At 37.4% G+C, this 14,909-nt stretch overlaps 1 protein-coding gene across 1 annotated transcript; it reads right to left on the bottom strand.

Annotated features, from left to right (window-relative positions):
* Nucleotides 1-715: 715 nt before the first annotated feature.
* On the bottom strand, nt 716-14,524 carry FRG1 (FSHD region gene 1). Its single transcript, XM_036250077.1, has 9 exons — nt 14,267-14,524; nt 11,915-11,985; nt 8,023-8,148; nt 6,902-6,959; nt 5,401-5,515; nt 3,855-3,959; nt 2,776-2,867; nt 2,194-2,304; nt 716-810 (listed from the first exon to the last, which is right to left on the bottom strand). Exons 1-9 carry the CDS (start codon nt 14,326-14,328, stop codon nt 774-776), a joined length of 777 nt encoding a protein of 258 aa, XP_036105970.1. The 5' UTR covers nt 14,329-14,524; the 3' UTR covers nt 716-773.
* Nucleotides 14,525-14,909: the final 385 nt, after the last annotated feature.

Genomic DNA, 14,909 nt, shown 5'->3' with positions numbered 1-14,909 from the left:
GAAGCAGACTTTCCAGTGAAGTCCAGGCATCTGATACAAAACCTGGACTCTGAAACACTCCCAGGGATAGATGACATCTGAAACACTGTTCAGAAACTCACAAAGAGGCCAGGAACACAGCTGGCTCAGCAGCGCAATGCTATCGGAACCTCTTCAGTCGCTCCCCTCCCATCCCACAGGAGGGAGGAAAGCCTGCACAGATGGCCCAAGCAGGGGACTTCTCCAGTTTTACTTTTATCGTCTGTCCTGAGCCTACTCGCTCTTTTGTAGTTTCCTGTTCCCAGTTCACTGGCGAATGCCTGACTTCTTTCTCTGCCCGGCTCCCTGATATCTGGCTTGTGTGTGATTTGGGTGACACTGAAGAGGCAGAATCAGAGGCTTGCGGACTGACTGTCGAACTCCCCCTTACAGGTACTGACTAGCATGCACCGCATCAAGTAATGTCCAGTAAGCAATAAGCAATAAAGCAGCAAGAGGGATCCCACAAGCTGCACAAGAAACAGAGCAGCACCTGCTCTATGACAAGAAATACAGAAAGGAAAACACTCTGGCATTTAATGTGTGTGCTCTAAATTTCATTTCCCCAGAAACACTGCAGTGAACTAACAAGTGCCTCTGTGGAGAGGCGCAGTTAAACTTGGTTAATCTTGTTCAAGTTGCTACTAGTTTAGCAATAATTCCATAACAACCCAAGAACTCTGTAAAAACATTCACACTGATTATTTTATTCAAGAAAAAAAACAACAACCAAAGGACAAAGACAAAAATCCTGGTCATTTGCAGTATCTATCAGCTTTCAATTTGGCTCTCCTGTTTAAAAAGACAAATAATAAAAAATTAATCTATGTAAAACATTCCATACATAGTCAACTGCTGCTAAATATAAACTCATGCTTAGAAATTATGTTCTCGATTTTGGATATTATATTACCATACCACTTACATTAAAATATTTAATTAAAATTTTACTTTTCAATTTTGTTTCATACTAAATGGATTCTATTCTTATGAAAGTTTTTCCTAATCTTTAACAAATGTGCCTAAAGTCCATGGGAGCAATTTTAATTACCTCTGATTTTAAGCATACCCTAAACTTTAACAATGTTGTATTTCTGTAAGTGATAAAAGTTACAGGACAAAGTTACAGGACATATTCTATTCTGAATCCATAACCAGATTATTTTTTATCCCATTCTCAATTTGTTAGAACTAGACACTAGATTTAATTTGCTTAGTTGGGAAAAATTCTTACATCATTTACTGACTTCAGGTAATAACTCTATCACCTAGTTAGCAGGAAATACACTGTCTTTATCAAGCAATATAAAGAAATGTCTTAAGACTAATTTTGCTACATAGAACTTGAATGAGTGGCAGGAGATTAGCAAATTCTCCCTTAATCTGGCACTTCTTGAATTTTAGTTATTATGCTCAAAGCTAAACCTCTCTACTCTTTAGAGTGGAAGGGAGAGAGAGAGAGAGAAACATCGACGTGAAAGGGACACATCGAGTGGCTGCCGCCCGCACGACCAACCAGGGCCGGGGACAAACTGCAACCGAAGTACGCGCCCTTAGCGGGAACCGAACCCGGGTCTCTCCAGACCGCAGGCCGACGCTCTAACCGCTGAGCCAAACCGGCCAGGGCTCTACTCGTTTTTTTTAATGTTGTAAATTCAGAGTATTACTTACCTAAATAGGAATAGTAATAAATATTAATAATGTGCTATAATAAATATCCTGCACACTTCTGAATTCGACTTCATAAAAGTGCTTCAATTTTACTTATTTATATTTAGTTATTTTTAAACTGATCTATATTTATCTCATTTTTAGGAACCTGTGCTACTCTCATAGAACTAACTAGATTTTGAAATTAATCAAATGACTTCTTTCTAGCCTGCTTCTAACAGCTACAGAAGATGTTGGTAAAGAAATTTATGATGTAATTTCAGTGAAATCTGAATTTCTTACAACAAAATATATAAGTACTTGGAATCTGGCTATATTTAGATAGTTTTTCTTGGTGCTCTTTTCCCATACTTATGTCCTTTTTAGGTAATATTACCATGTTCACAAATAAGAAATCAAGATAAACATTTGAAAACTACAGTAATTCAGAAAGAACACTGGTTTTATATACACCACTTCTATTACTACTTAACCATAGCTGGAAATAAGTATAAATATACCTACCTGTCCAGAAGTGTTTCATGCAAAAATCCATCTTTTCGGGCCTTCTTAAGAATTTTACTGTCTTCTTTACTTATTTTAAGTTTGTGGTCTTGGAAGCTCTGAAATTTCTTTCTGTTAAGAAAATATCTTTTCTTGAAAAATATCTCAAACTTTGATTATACCTGATTACTGATGAACTTAAATATTTTTTAAAGTTTTTAATTAAAAAGAACCTAATTTTAATTAAAAATTCTTTGATAACATACAACTTTTTAACTACTGATGCTCTTAGTGCCCCCCCAGGGCAGCTGCTGGGCAGCTCGACCACACGGTGCGGGCTGGAGTCCCCCGTGTCCTGGCTATGGAACAGGGTTCGCTAGCACTCTCACTGAGAAGTTACAGCCATTCTATTAATGAACAGGGAGAAGAGATGGAGCCAGGTGACTTTAGCTCTGAAAGCTAGCAGGATAATTAGGAAAACAGTGCTATGTCTTAGAGTTTACGTCACACTGTCTCTTCCTGTCCTTCAGGCATTTCATTTTAGGCACCTTGAGAAGCACTTTGCTGTCAGATCTGTAGGTCTAAAAGGAAAAGAGTACGTACACATAATTGATTTCACACTGTTTAACATTTCCTTTGTCTTCTTCTGGAATATCATCTGTTTTCTTAGTTTCTCTTTCCGCACAGGATCTAATCTGCATATTGGAGATGAGAAGCCAGTAAGTCACACATTTATCTTCCCCCTTCCCCACTTTACTTATTACACAGAACATTCTAGGTGATTTCTTACGCAAAAGAAGAAAACAATTAACTTAGCAATTAGATTAAGAAAAAGAGATTCTAGATACTGTTTTTTTTTTTTTTTAATCCTCAACCGAGGACTTTTTTTTTTTTTTTTTATCCTCACCCGAGGATATTTTTCCATTTTTTTGTACAGATAGAGTGGGAGGGAGAGAGAGAGAGAAACATCGACGTGAAGGGACACATCGAGTGGCTGCCACCCGCACAACCAACCAGGGCCGGGGACAAACTGCAACCGAAGTACGTGCCCTTAGCAGGAACCGAACCCGGGTCTCTCCGGACCGCAGGCCGACGCTCTAACCGCTGAGCCAAACTGGCCAGGGCCTAGATACTGTTTTTATTTATATAAAGAATTTATATAAATCATTGCTACTATAGATTCCTCTATGCCCTTGCCTCAGAAACACTAAATAAAACATTATTTGAAAAGCATTTTACAGATCAGATCCTGCTGAACAAGTAGGCATAATACTCTCAAGGTCCCTCCATGCCATCTCAAAGGATAAGAGATCTTTCTTTCTTACAGCTGCATAGTATTCCATTGTGTACATGTACCACAGATGGACACTTGGGTTATTTCCAGATCTTAGTTATTGTAAATAGTGCTGCTATGAACATGGGGGTACATATATTCTTTCTGATTGGTGTTTCAGGCTTCTTAGGGTATATTCCTCGAAGTGGCATCACTGGGTCAAATGGCAGTTCAATTTTTAATTTTTTGAGGTAACACCATACTGTTTTCCATATTGGCTATACCAGTCTGCATTCCCACCAGCACTGTACTAGAGTCCCCTTTTCTCCACACCCTTGCCGACACTTGTTAAAGAGATGTAGTCACATCATGTGACATGTATTAATCTATAGAAAAATGTCATGATTACCTTTATCATTTCTTCTTCTCCTGCTGTTTTACTTTTTGCTTCTATATCGCCTGCTTCATTGCATCTGATAAAGCAGCTATTTGAGGCCAATAAAGCCATTTTCCCCTAAATAAAATAACAAATAGTTATGAGAATACCTTAAGTTTTGAGACTAAATTAACTACCCCTCCCCCAAATTCTAAAAGTAATCAGGAAAAAGAATTTGGGGAAAACCTAGATAATAAAAAGTAAAACATATAGAAAACTAAAATCACCTATAATCTAATTATTCAAAGATAACCACAATGAATATTTTTAGTATATTCTATTAGTAGGACAAAATTCTAACTAGATGAAATAGAATTGTTTCCTTTGGTCTAAAAGATCTGTTGAGGTTATTACTAATTTAGCTGAGCTTGAAAAAAAATAGCTTTGATTCTGATAAACAAAACTTTGAAAATTAATTTTCTTGTATATCTAAACCATGATTATAAATTTGATTAATTAAATTTTCTTACACATATACGGTTTAATCATAACTTGTATATACTTAACTCTTATGGAAAACTGAATACTTTAAACATCAGACAATATATTCACAAACATAATTACACAAAGGTATTAATAACATTATGTCATATTCAGTTATGAAATTGCAAATAACATGGGTCTGATTTAACTTTTACTTGAGGGGTAAGGGCTGGGTTTTCTGTCATCAGGATGACCCTTGGTAAGCTTGGATATGGCTGTGTAGTCCAAGGTGATTTACACCTGTACTGCTGATCTTTCAGTCACTTTCTGCAATCAAGTTTTACTTGTCACATCAGGGGCTTTTAAGTCTCTCTTTAAATTTAAATTTAAAATTTTAAAAACTTAATGTATCTTCCCAAAATCAAGTGAGATGAACTTCTCTAAAGTTTAGTATAAGCAATAGTGTCTGAATCATCATCCTGACCTTCTAATATAACGGCCTTTTCTGTTGATATAATTTTTATTATAAGCATCTCATCTACAAGGGGTTGCAACCCATTAGTAGTTCATGAAATCAATTTAGTGGGTCCTGATCAGTAGTAGAGGGGAAAAACACACAGAAACAGAGGTAAAATAGAATAGGAATACCAGAGTGCAAACATGTAGATAAATAAGTACTGTTACATATAGCTCTTATTTCAGTTACACATATGCGTGTACTAGGCTGCAATGTGCAATCGAAAAATGTTTTTGTCCATTGGATTGGAGTGAAAAAGTTTGAAAGTTAGTGACCCAGAGGTTTTATCCCTGGGCAAGAGGGAACTAGTCCAAGTAATTATCTCTTTTTTAGGGGATGCTTGGCTAATTTATGGTCATGGAAACATATGGCTAGTGGCCACCATTTTGGAAGTGTTAATTCTGTATATACAACTTTATATTCTGCTTTTTATTGCAAGCATTACATCTTATATAGTCTATAAAAGTTTATTTTTTCTGCTATTATAAATAGTGTTGCGGTACATAAAATTCTGATTTATCCTTAGAAGAGATTCCTTACATTGACAAGAAGTTTTTTATACACAATAATAGCACTTACATCTTGAAAGACTGGTTCCCATTGTTCTCTTGGTCCAATCGCATCTGAACGCCCAACGACAAGTCCATCTGAATTTATACCGAGGTATTTTCCGTAGCCAGATTTTAGGGCAATTCTTCAGATTAATAGAAAAGATAAATGTTAAAAACTGAGAGAAAGAAAATTAAATATGGAACATAAAAATAATGTGTATGTGGCCCTGGCCAGTTAGGCTCAGCGGTTAGAGCGTCGGCCTGCGGTCCGGAGAGACCCGGGTTCGGTTCCCGCTAAGGGCGCGTACTTCGGTTGCAGTTTGTTCCTGGCCCTGGATGGTCGTGTGGGTGGCAGCCACTCGATGTGTCCCTTCACGTCGATGTTGCTCTCTCTCTCTCCCTTCCTCTCTCTCCCTCCCACTCTCTCTGTACAAAAAAAATGGAAAAATATCCTCGGGTGAGGATAAAAAAAAAAAAAAAAAAAATAATGTGTATGTGTATGCATATAAAAATTCAGAGTAGCCACAGTTCAAATATTCAAAAGTCACATGTGATTACTGGCTACCATCTTGAAAGTTCTTTACATACAATTTCATATTATGCATTTTATTGCAATAATTATATCTCATATAGCAAACATTTTCCAAATTCTTTATTCTTCAAATATATAAAAAAGTTTATGTTTATTGATTCTTCCTCTTCTTTGTCTGCTTTTACTCTTTAAAAATCCTTCAGCATACTCACTGGTCATTCAAAGAAAGTACAGAAATAATCATCTGAATATTGTTTTTTAAAGAAAACTATGAGTTCTATGTTTTTAGCTTACCAGTCCCCTGTGATGCCAGGGGATTAACTTTATACTCATTTATAGGTTAATGATAACATAACACAAATCACTATCATCTTGATGTGGCCAATTACTAGAATATGAAATTCAGTTTCTCTATCTACTACACAAAGCATCATTCTGTACTTCCGCCTTGTGAGAATAAAAAAGGTCAGCTTATAAAATGATTGTAAAATAATGAATAAAATGTTCTTTTGGCCTTTATGACTATATAACATTCTCTGCTGGTTTCAACAATATTCCTTTCTTCTATCCTATCTGTCTCTTGATTTCTATTCAGTGAGTTTATAAACCGTAGCAATAGCAGACAAGTTTTATCTTATGTCTGTTTTTGTCACAAGATCTTTCTAATCTATATCTTATTTAATCTGTGACATTATTTTCATTTTTTCTAGCATAGTATTATATATTGCTAGGAATTCATAATGTATGCTTTTATCTGGAGTTTTGATTTCTTTTAAAGCACAGTTACTGAAAATGTAATTTAATAATACCTAAATATCAACTGGATATATAAATAGTTATATTTTGTTAAATATCACAAAATACACTTTCCAAAAATATTGTTTTGCTTTTTAAATCAAAATTACTCTGTGAGCTTAAGTTAGCTGTATAGTGAAAATTTTTAATGAATAAAATTAAATAAAAAAAGGTTATTCATTATAGGTCGACTCAAGCTTACCTGGAATCAGACAATTTGACAGCTGTAAACTGCTCTGGAGGACTAGGGCCCTCATCAACTACAGGAGAAAAAAACATTTAGAAATAAATTTGACATTTGTTATAAATATACATGTAAAGGTATTCTTCAGTTTTTAAAAATGTAGTTTTTTCTTTTTAAAATTAAATGTAAGATATTACATTATGATATAATTATAATGTAGTATTCATATTATCAAGATCTATTTTACCTTCTTGTAACTGCAGTGTTAGTTTTACATGCTTAATAAGATAAATCAGCATGATGCTTATTTAGTCACTTCCAAGATATTTTTTCTCTCTTTGTGTTTTAAAATGCAGTCAGGCCCTGACCTGTTTGGCTCACAGTTAGAGAGTCGGCCCGAGGACCAAAGGGTCGCAGGCTTGATTCCTGGCCCTGGTTGGGGTCTTGAAGGAGGCAACCAATAGATGTGTCTCTCTCACACTGATGTTTCTCTCTCTCTCTCTCTCCCTCCCTTCCACTCTATCTAAAAATCAATGGGAAAATATCCTTGGGTGAGGATTAACAAAAAAATAAATAAATAAAATAAAATAAAATGCAGTCAGTAAATGGACAAACCACTTCGTATTTAAAACACTAAATGCTTTAATTAATTCAAGAGATGGCCATTCAGACCAAAAGATATTGCCTTTTATCTTCTAATTTCTTCATATCTGAATGCTTCCTCTGATGGGCTAAAAGGGAATGAGAAATCTTTAAATTGTTTACCATGTTCCAGGTTAGTTTTGGAGAAAGGTCTGAAGAATAAAGGAATTCAAAACTATAAAGGAATTCAAAACTTTGACTCAGCCAGGTTTTCATTTTCTTTTCACATATGATTTCAATTATTCATTTTTCTATTTTTGTTTCTATAGACACTCTTCTGGAACTATAAAAAGTGTTTTCAAATTCTTAGACTAGAAAGAGGGAGTTACCAATAATTGTAAATAATGAGGAAAGAAAAAAGTGGAAGGGTCAAATGCAACAGGTTCATTCCGTTGGAATATACTTGAGATTAGTTAGATATTGGCTAAGTGAACAAATGCAATAAAATGTATACTTTAAGTGGCCTTTCCCTTTACTCACTTCTACCAGACACAGACCTTCTTTATGTGGCGCTCCCAGTGTAAAAAGTCCATTGTCAAGTGCATGTATGTAGGTTCCTTTATCCATTTCAATTGCTATGGTTCCTGAAATTTCACCAAAGTTTGTTACTGTCCACCAGATTCCTAAAAAATAAAATCAATATTTAAAATTTATATTTTAGATTTGACACAGGTTCTTATTTGTTATTTGTTATACCTTACTTTCTAAAAAAAACTTTATTTTGCAGTTCTCAGAAATAAGAGATCTCATATACCCTTTATTCACTTTCTCCCAATGGTAACATCTTGCATAACTTGGCTATTGATAGTAAAATATTAAAACCAGGATATTGACAATGACAGTTAATTAATTTAGTAATGTAATATCTCAGACTATAAGGTCAATGCACAGAAATCAACTATATCTATATACTAACAGCAAACAATGGAGAAATAAAAATTTTAAATTCTATTTACAGTAGTGTAAAATTATGAAATATTTAAGAATTTGAAAAAGACATGAAAGACTGCTACAGTAAAAACTGCAAATTATTGCGAGTCAATGTTACAAGCCAGTCTCCCTAAATGATCTAGATTCAATACAATTCTCCAGAAAACTCAACAGACTTTACTGTAGAAAGTGATAAATTAATTATAAAATTTACATATAAATACAAAGGATCTAGAATATTCAAGACATTCTTGAAAAAGAAGTATAAGGTTGAAAGACTAATATCACCTAATTTCTTTATTGATTTTAGAGAAAGAGGAAGGGAGAGGGAGAGAGAAACATCGATGAGAGAGAACATCTATTGGCCACCTCCTGCATGCCCCCCACTGGGGATTGGGTCCACAACCTGGGCATGTGCCCTGACTGGGAATCAAACTGGTGACCTCCTGGTGCATGGGTCAAAGCTCAATCACTGAGCCACACCAGCTGGGAGATATCACCTGATTTCAAGACTTTGTTAAGTGATAGTAATCAAGACAATATATCAGTAGAACAACAGACAATAGATGGAATGGAATCCAGAAACAGACCAACACATACAAAATCAATTGACTTTTGACAAAGATACCAATGCAGTTAAATGGGGAAAGGAAAGTTTATTCAACAGTGATGTTGAAAAAACTGGATATGAATCTGGGGGGGGGAAAACACCCAATCCTTACCTCACATCATACTCCAAATTAATTTGAGGTGGGTCATGGATCTAATGTAAAAACCAAAACTATGAAGCCTGTAAAAGGAAATGTAGAAGAATATCTTTGTGTTAGGCAACCAAGGATTTCTTAGACTGGAGAAATAAGGTGGTAGCCATAATAGAAAAAAATTACTTGGGCTTTATAAAAATTTATACTTATGAAAAAACACTATTAAGAGATTGGAAAGTCAAACCACGGACTGAGAGAAAAGATTAACAGAATTTTTGTTATTAATTCTCACCCAAGGATATTTTTACATTGATTTTTTTTTTTTTTTGAGAGAGTGGAAGGGAGGGATGGGGGGAGAGAGAGAGAGAAACATTGATGTGAGAAAGACACACTGATTTGTTGCCTCCTGCATGACCCTGACTGGGGCTGGGGACTGGAACCTGCAACCTAGGTATGTGCCCTTGACTGGAATCCCTGAGGGCTGTTGCTCTAACCTCTGAGCCAAACTGGCCAGGGCTAATAATAGAATTTTAATACTTTCTTAGTGGGAGAGTAAAATGGTACAACCACTTTAGAAAATTTTTGGCAATGTTTTATATAGTTAAATATTAGCCTATCCTTTGACACAGCATTCTATACCTAGATATCTACCAAGATGTTTACCCTAATTTTAGAATTGTTGATTTGCTATTGCAAAAAAAAAAATGAGATTTTTCTGGAATATTAGCTTTATACCATCTAACATAAAATGTAAAAAGCCGTAATTTATGAGGTTTCAAAATGCAACCTGTCAAGTTTTAAGAGAAAACTATAGGTGTGGAAAGGATAGAAGGATTACCTGGAAAACAGGCTGGTTAAGTATGTTTGGGCCAGTTTATTTCTGGTGCCATATATAGGCTACCTTTATGTTATTAAGACTTTCACTCATTTCACTGTACACAAAATAATTATTTTTACTGTGAATATATTTCTTTTAGGGATATACAAATCAGGGGCTTATTTATTTATTTTTTATTTATTTATTTATTTTTTTTATCCTCACTCGAGGACATTTTCCCATTTTTTTGTTCAGGTAGAGTGGGAGGGAGAGAGAGGAACAGAGAGAGAGAAAGAAACATCGATGTGAAAGGAACACATCAAGTGGCTGCCACCCGCACGACCGACCAGGGCCGGGGACAAACTGCAACCAAGGTACGCGCCCTTAGCGGGAACCGAACCTGGGTCTCTCAGGACCGCAGGTCGACGCTCTAACCACTGAGCCAAACCAGCCAGGGCAGGGGCTTATTTATTTAAAAATTTTATTTATTGATTGATTTGAGAGAGAGAAAAGGGGGAAAGAGGGAGAGGGGAGCGAAAGAGAGAAAGAGAGAGAGAGATAGAAAGAGAAACGTTAATTTGTTGTTCCACTTATTTATGCATTCATTGATTGATTCTTGTATGTGCCCTGATCCTTGATCAAGGATCAAACCCACCACCTTGGTGCATCAGGACAGTGTTCTAACCAACAGAGCTACCAGGCCATGGCCAAATCACTGGTTTAAAATGCATACATGTTCTAAGAAAATAAAGCAAGTACTCAAATAACACTGTTTTGTTCAACATTTTTTTTTTTTTTTTTTATCCTCACCCGAGGACATTTTCCATTTTTTGTTCAGATAGAGTGGGAGGGAGAGGGAGGGAGAGAGAGGACAAGAGAGCAGAGAAACATCGACGTGAAAGGGACACATTGAGTGGCTGCCACCCGCATGACCAACCAGGGCCAGGGACAAAGTGCAACTGAGGTACGTGCCCTTAGCAGGAACCGAACCTGGGTCTCTCTGGACCGCAGGCTGCTGCTCCAGCCACTGAGCCAAACCAGCCAGGGCTTGTTCAACATTTTGTTATAGTGTTGATAAGAAAGAAAATCGATTTCCAGCCAGGGCCATGTCTGTGACATCTGCACATTCTCCCCGTGTCTGTATGGGTTTTTTCCCGGTTACTCAGGTTTCCTCCTGTATCTCAAAGATGTTCACGTGGCGTGAACTGGCATGCCTCAACTGTCCCAGTCTGAGTGAGTGTGGGAGGGTATATGAGTGTGCCCTGTGATGGAAGGGCATCCTGTCCAAGGATGGTGCCTGCCTTGGGTCCTGAGCTGGGGGGGAGGCTCTGGCTACCCGCAACCTTGAACTGGAATAAGGTGGTTGGGAAAGAAAGATCTTACTTGTTTATATTCATCTTTCTTAAATGCATGTATAGCTCATATTTATCTCAATGTTTAATATTAGAAGTATCTTGAGTCTTCATTTAGAAATTTGGTGATGTTTTTGTGACCATCAATCAACTTATGTTAAAACTGATTTCATTATACTGTACATCATTTCACTTACAGTTCAGTGTCTAAGAATTTATTGACAACTTTGCTAACTTAGGACTTACTGAAATTTGTAAAATATATTTGGTTAAAAATATTTATATCAGGCCTTGAAAATTACATATCAGAGTGTGGGCTATTAAGTAGTCTAATGGTGTCTATTCAAACAGAGCTGTTTCCTCTCTCCTGTGCTTTGTTCTGATAATGAAGAAAAGTGACATCTACTGTGCTAGAGAATAAAAGAAATCTACAACTGTAAATAATACTTGAACACTTTAAGACAAATAAGAATAGGTCATAAATTCCTCCTACTTTCTTTTTACTACTTATCTCTAACTAGAAAAATATTTTTAAAGGGATCTCAACCAGTGTTACCTTTTCTCAGAATATAGAAAACTTACTTACCAACAATATCAAGTTGGGTTTCTTCATCATCTTCTCTTTTTCTCTTCTTTTCTTTGTTCTTTTTCTTCTTACTACAAGAGATAGTTTATATAGATGAGTTTAGATATACTGACTTGCATTTTAAATATCACAAAATAGAATCTTAGAAGAATCTTTTAAGCTGTACAATGATTTATGAATTATTTACATGAATATGCCTCTTCTAATACTGAGATGTTGCTCCTGATCCTGTAATATATTGTGTTATAGTTAAGAGCATGGACTTTGGAGCCAGCCCTGCAGATTTTAAATCATGATTCTATCACTTATCTCTGTTATTTCTGACAAAACTGACTGACTGAGTCAGTATTCCAACCTATAAAATAAGGATAATAATTAAACTCTTAAGGTTATTGTGAGGATTAAGAGTTAATATGTACTTTCACATGTTGCTGATGAGAATGTAAAATGGTGCCGCAGCTTTGGCAATTAGTTTGAGGTTCCTTAAAAAGTTAAACACAGAGTTACCGTATGACCTAAAAATTCTACTCCTATGCATATATCCAAGAGAAATGAAAACATATGTCCATATGCTAACTGTATAAGAATATTTATTTCTGCTCTGATCTTTACTCACTCTGGGCTTTGTTTGTTGTTCTTTTTCAAGTTCCTTTAAGTGCAAAATTAGATTGTTTATTTGAGCTTTTACTTATTTCTTGAGATAGGCCCATAAAACTATGAATTTCCCTCTTTGGACTGCTTTCCCTGTGTCCCCCAGATTTTGGGTTTTTGTGTTCTCATTTTCATTGTATAAGAATATTGATAACACTATTATTCACAATAGCCAAAAAGTAGAAAAAACCATCAATTGCTGAATGGATAAACAAAATGTGTTATATTCATAAATGTTACATTCACGATGGAGTATTATTCATCTATAAAAGGAATGAGTACTGATACATGTTACAACATGGATGGACCTTGAAAATATTTTGCTAAGTAAAAGAAGACAGATACAAAAGGCTACATATTGTATGATTACATTTATGTGAACTATTCAGAAAAGGCCAATCCATACAGATGGAAAGCAGGGAAGAATGGGAGGAGTGAATGCTTTAATGGGCAAAGGGTTTCCTTTTGAGGTGATAAAAATGTTTAGCATCTAGACAGTGGTGAGCCTTGTGACTATATTAAAAAAAACTCACTGAATTGTACTTTAAAAGGTTGAATTTTATGGTATCTAAATTACATCACAATAATTTAAAAAACCCAGGGATGATTTTTAAGAAGTTAATATGCAGTTTACAACAGTTCTTAGCACATAAAAAGTGCTATGTATGGTCCCATCCTAGCTCAGTGATTGAGTGTCAACCCCTACACCAAGAGGTCACTGGTTTCTTCCTGGTCAGGACACATGGCCAGGTTGTGGGCTGGGTCCCCAGTGGGGGGCGTGCAGGAGGCAGCCAATGGATGTTCTCTCTCATCTATGATTCTCTCTCTCTCCCCCTCTCACTAAAATCAATAAAGGCAAAAAAAAAATTTTTTTAAGTACTATGTATGTGTTAATTATGCTCAGTAGTTATGATAATTGTAAGACACATTTGTTTGCATTTTCTTCATAAGGTACATTTTCAGAAGCTAACTCTCCCCTCCCTTCAGTAAATTCAAACAGTAAAAGTTTCAGCCTATTCCAGGGTAGTGGTTTCAGCTTGCTCCTGGACACTTTATTCCCATCTCACCTAAAAGTACCCAAAACTCTGTTTATCAGAGAGACCAGGAGGAAATATTAACATTTCTAGAACAGTCAACTGGAGCAAATCTTCCAGTTCAAGACGTGGAAATATGCCTTCTTGCATTTGAAGCTCTAATTATTTACTGCACATGATATCTTATTCAGTCCTCATAACATTCATTTTTTTGTTTGTTTAGTTGTCCTTGTTACTTTCTCATTACAATCATTTTAGAGTACCATTAAACATTCTTAATAAATGAGTAAATGGAAGGTCAAAGATATTAACGAACTTGCCACAGATCACAAAACTGGTCATTGGTGCAGTCAAGTCCATACTTGAGCCCACATCCCTATCAAAACCCACACCTGCACATCGCATTGAAAATTCATGAAGCTTTTTTGTAGGGCGAAGGGAGACGACGGCGAAAATAACGACCCCCAGGGCGGAGCTCTGTGCGACAGGCCCCAGGGACTGGTCCCGCCCCCGGCCATCCCCGCCCCTCACCGCCCCCCCAGGGCGCGTCCCCCCCCCCCCCCCCAGGCCCGAGGCCGGGAGCCGAAATGACAGCCCATCCTCGGAGACGCGGGGCGGGGCTCGTGGAAAGGAGAGGAAGGTCTCCCTCGCACACCTCCGGCCTCACCTCTTGGCCTTGGTTCCCTTGAGCACGAGTTTGGTGGACTTCACATAGGAGTACTCGGCCATGGTTCTGGGGACACTCCTGTAGAAGGGCTGGAGCCGGCTGAGGACCAAACACCTCGACTGGAGCGGGGACGGACGAGGGACACACAGAGCAGGAGACCGAGCCCCGGCCCCGCAAAAGCGCCCGGCGGCAGCAGAGGCGTCTCTGCAGAATCCCTGGTGTTTTTCACCCCAACACCTAGTCCCAGGTAGAGTTGTACTTCCTGTTTATTGTCCCGGGCTACGGCAGCGGCAGAGGGTCTAAATACATCACCGCGTTCGCTCTGTCCAAGAACGCCGTGTTCGGGAAGCCTGTGGAGAGCGCCCTCTGGCGGTTGGAGCGGGCCTAACAGCCGTGGTGGGCCCCGCCCGCCGCTGTTGGGATAGCCTCCTGCTGGGTCCCAATGCGGTCAGCGAGAGAGGGTGACCGACTCAATCAGCCCTCCCTTCGAGCAAGCAGCGCACTGGGCCGGACGCCCTGGGGCCGCCCAGAGCATCATCTGGCCTTGGACGACTTTACAAGCCCTTTCAATTCCATAAACGTTTATTGTGGTGTTTTAACTAGGGAGACAGGAGTGATGTACTACTACAGGAAACAATTAGGG

Source organism: Molossus molossus, unplaced genomic scaffold (genome assembly GCF_014108415.1).
Source record: "Molossus molossus isolate mMolMol1 unplaced genomic scaffold, mMolMol1.p scaffold_m16_p_9, whole genome shotgun sequence".
NCBI classification, from domain to species: Eukaryota; Metazoa; Chordata; class Mammalia; order Chiroptera; family Molossidae; genus Molossus; species Molossus molossus.
The sequence above is the reverse complement of the archived record's forward strand: the minus strand, read 5'-3'. Positions and strand labels throughout refer to the sequence as shown.

Bases quoted from the DNA above. Each gene is read 5' to 3' on its own strand.
- FRG1 (XM_036250077.1), bottom strand. From the start codon at position 14,328: ATGGCCGAGTACTCCTATGTGAAGTCCACCAAACTCGTGCTCAAGGGA. The intron at 6,960-8,022 runs GTCTGTGTCTGG...TTTCTCCTGTAG, and splicing joins GGGAGCGCCACATAAAGAAG to TTGATGAGGGCCCTAGTCCT. The intron at 3,960-5,400 runs GTAAGTGCTATT...TATTTTATTTAG, and splicing joins GGGAACCAGTCTTTCAAGAT to GGGAAAATGGCTTTATTGGC.